Raw genomic sequence first — 1,918 nt, 5'->3', positions numbered from 1 at the left:
GGGAGGGGTGGTGCTGCTGCTGCTGCTGTTGTTGGGGGGGAGTGGGGGGGGGTTGAGAGGGTAAACGCTCGTTTGGGGTTTGGGGTGCTGCAGACGCGGAGTATGAGAGGATCCTGGGAGTGGTGGGCCATGAGTACTTCCACAACTGGACCGGCAACAGAGTCACCTGCAGGTGGCCCTGGGGTTTAGGGTTTGGGGTTTGGGGTTTGGCGTTTGGGGTTTGGGGTTTGGCGTTTGGGGTTTGGGGTTTGGGGTTTGGGCAGCGGAGTGTGAACGCTTCGCGTTTAAGGACCTTGCGCAGCTTCCCGCGCCGGCAACTTTAGGGTTTAGGGTTTAGGCTTCGGCTGTTGCGGCTGCAGGGACTGGTTCCAGTTGACTCTCAAAGAGGGTTTGACTGTGTTTAGAGACCAACTCTTTTCTGCTGCAATGGGCTCTGCTGCTGTCAAAAGAATCGAAGATGTCAACTTCTTGAGGGCCCACCAGTTCCCCGAAGATGCGGGCCCCATGAGTCACCCCATAAGGCCCGAGGCCTACATAGCAATGGACAACTTCTACACACTCACAGTCTACGAAAAGGGCGCGGAAGTCGTCCGCATGTAAACCCTAAACCCTAAACCCTAAGCCCTAAACCATGAGTAACAGAACTACTGAATGCTTGAGTCATAAACCCTAGCGTTTGCAAACCCTAAACCCGATTGGCTGCCACAAACCCTAAACCCTAACTTCTGCAAACCGCAGGTCTGCAATGCCTCAAACCCTCGCAGTCACTAAACCCTCAACGGCGAGGCGACAGGACCAGCAGGAGCTGTGGGGTTTCGGGCGTGGGTCTAGGGTTTACGGTTTAGGGTTTAGGGTTTGACGCAGGTACCACACGCTGCTGGGCCCCGAGGGTTTCCGAAAAGGAATGGATTTATATTTCAAAAGACATGATGGACAAGCAGTGACTTGTGATGATTTTAGAAAAGCAATGGCGGATGCAAACAACAAAGACTTCACCCAGTTCGAGCGCTGGTACTCCCAGGTAGTGTTTAGGGTTTAGGGTTTAGGGTTTCCGGGGCGGGTGAGAGTGTCGAACTTGCGTTTGACGGGGCCTTTTCTGCAGCAGCGCTGCATACGCGCGCACCGCCAGAGGCCAAAACTCAGGGTTTAGGGTTTAGGGTTTAGGGTTTAGGTTTTGTGGCTAGGCGGGAACCCCTGAAGTGGAGGTTTTGGAGCAGCGCTACGACGCCAGCAGCAAAAAGTTCTTTTTGCGGCTGCGACAAAAAACCCCTCCAACTCCAGGACAGCCAACGAAGTTGCCTTTAGTCATTCCAGTCAAAACTGGACTTATTGGAAAAGTTTCCAAAAAGGACCTTCTAGACCCCCCAACCCAGGTGCTGCTGCTGCGCTGCTGCGCAGAGCTCGCTGCTGCTGCGCAGCGTTTTTTGCTGCAGCACAGCGTTTTTTGCTGCTGCGCAGCGTTTTTCGCTGCTTCGCGTTGTTTGCTGCTGCTTCGCGCTGTTTGCTGCTGCTGCGCGTTGTTTGCTGCTGCTGCGCTGCTGGGGGTTGTTTGCTGCTGCTGCGGGTTGTTTGCTGCTGCTGCGCATTGCTAGCTGCTGCTGCGCGTCGTCCGCCGCTGCTACGGCGCTTCCTCCGCAGCTATCCCCTCTCCGCCTGCGCCACCGCCGCCGCCGCCGCTGCTGCTGCTGCTGCTGCTCCTGCAGGTACTGGAGCTGGTGGAGGAGGAGCAGAGTTTCGAGTTCGAGGGCATTGAAGAGCCTTGCTGCCTTTCTTTGTTTCGGGACTTTTCAGCTCCCGTGAAAGTCAAGTGCAGCAGAAGCGACGAAGACACGGCGCTGCTGATGGCCCACGACAGCGACGCCTTCAACAAGTGGGACGCGGCCAACAGCCTGGCCTTCAAGTTGCTGCTGGCCCGCGC

The 1,918-nt window shown here is 56.4% G+C and overlaps 1 protein-coding gene across 1 annotated transcript; it reads left to right on the top strand.

Moving 5' to 3' along the window:
• Positions 1 to 102: 102 nt before the first annotated feature.
• ETH_00043935 (uncharacterized protein) lies at positions 103 to 1,800 on the top strand (the record flags this gene model as incomplete). The annotated part of the gene is made up of 5 exons (XM_013375525.1): positions 103 to 122; positions 360 to 596; positions 865 to 1,021; positions 1,185 to 1,373; positions 1,792 to 1,800. The coding sequence occupies 5 exons, from the start codon at positions 103 to 105 to the stop codon at positions 1,798 to 1,800; spliced, it is 612 nt and encodes a 203-aa protein (XP_013230979.1).
• Between the last annotated feature and the right edge of the window lie 118 nt (positions 1,801 to 1,918).

This window comes from Eimeria tenella, genomic scaffold, assembly GCF_000499545.2.
Source record: "Eimeria tenella Houghton genomic scaffold, Eth_scaff2850, whole genome shotgun sequence".
In the NCBI taxonomy this organism is placed as follows: Eukaryota; Apicomplexa; class Conoidasida; order Eucoccidiorida; family Eimeriidae; genus Eimeria; species Eimeria tenella.
The sequence above is the reverse complement of the archived record's forward strand: the minus strand, read 5'-3'. Positions and strand labels throughout refer to the sequence as shown.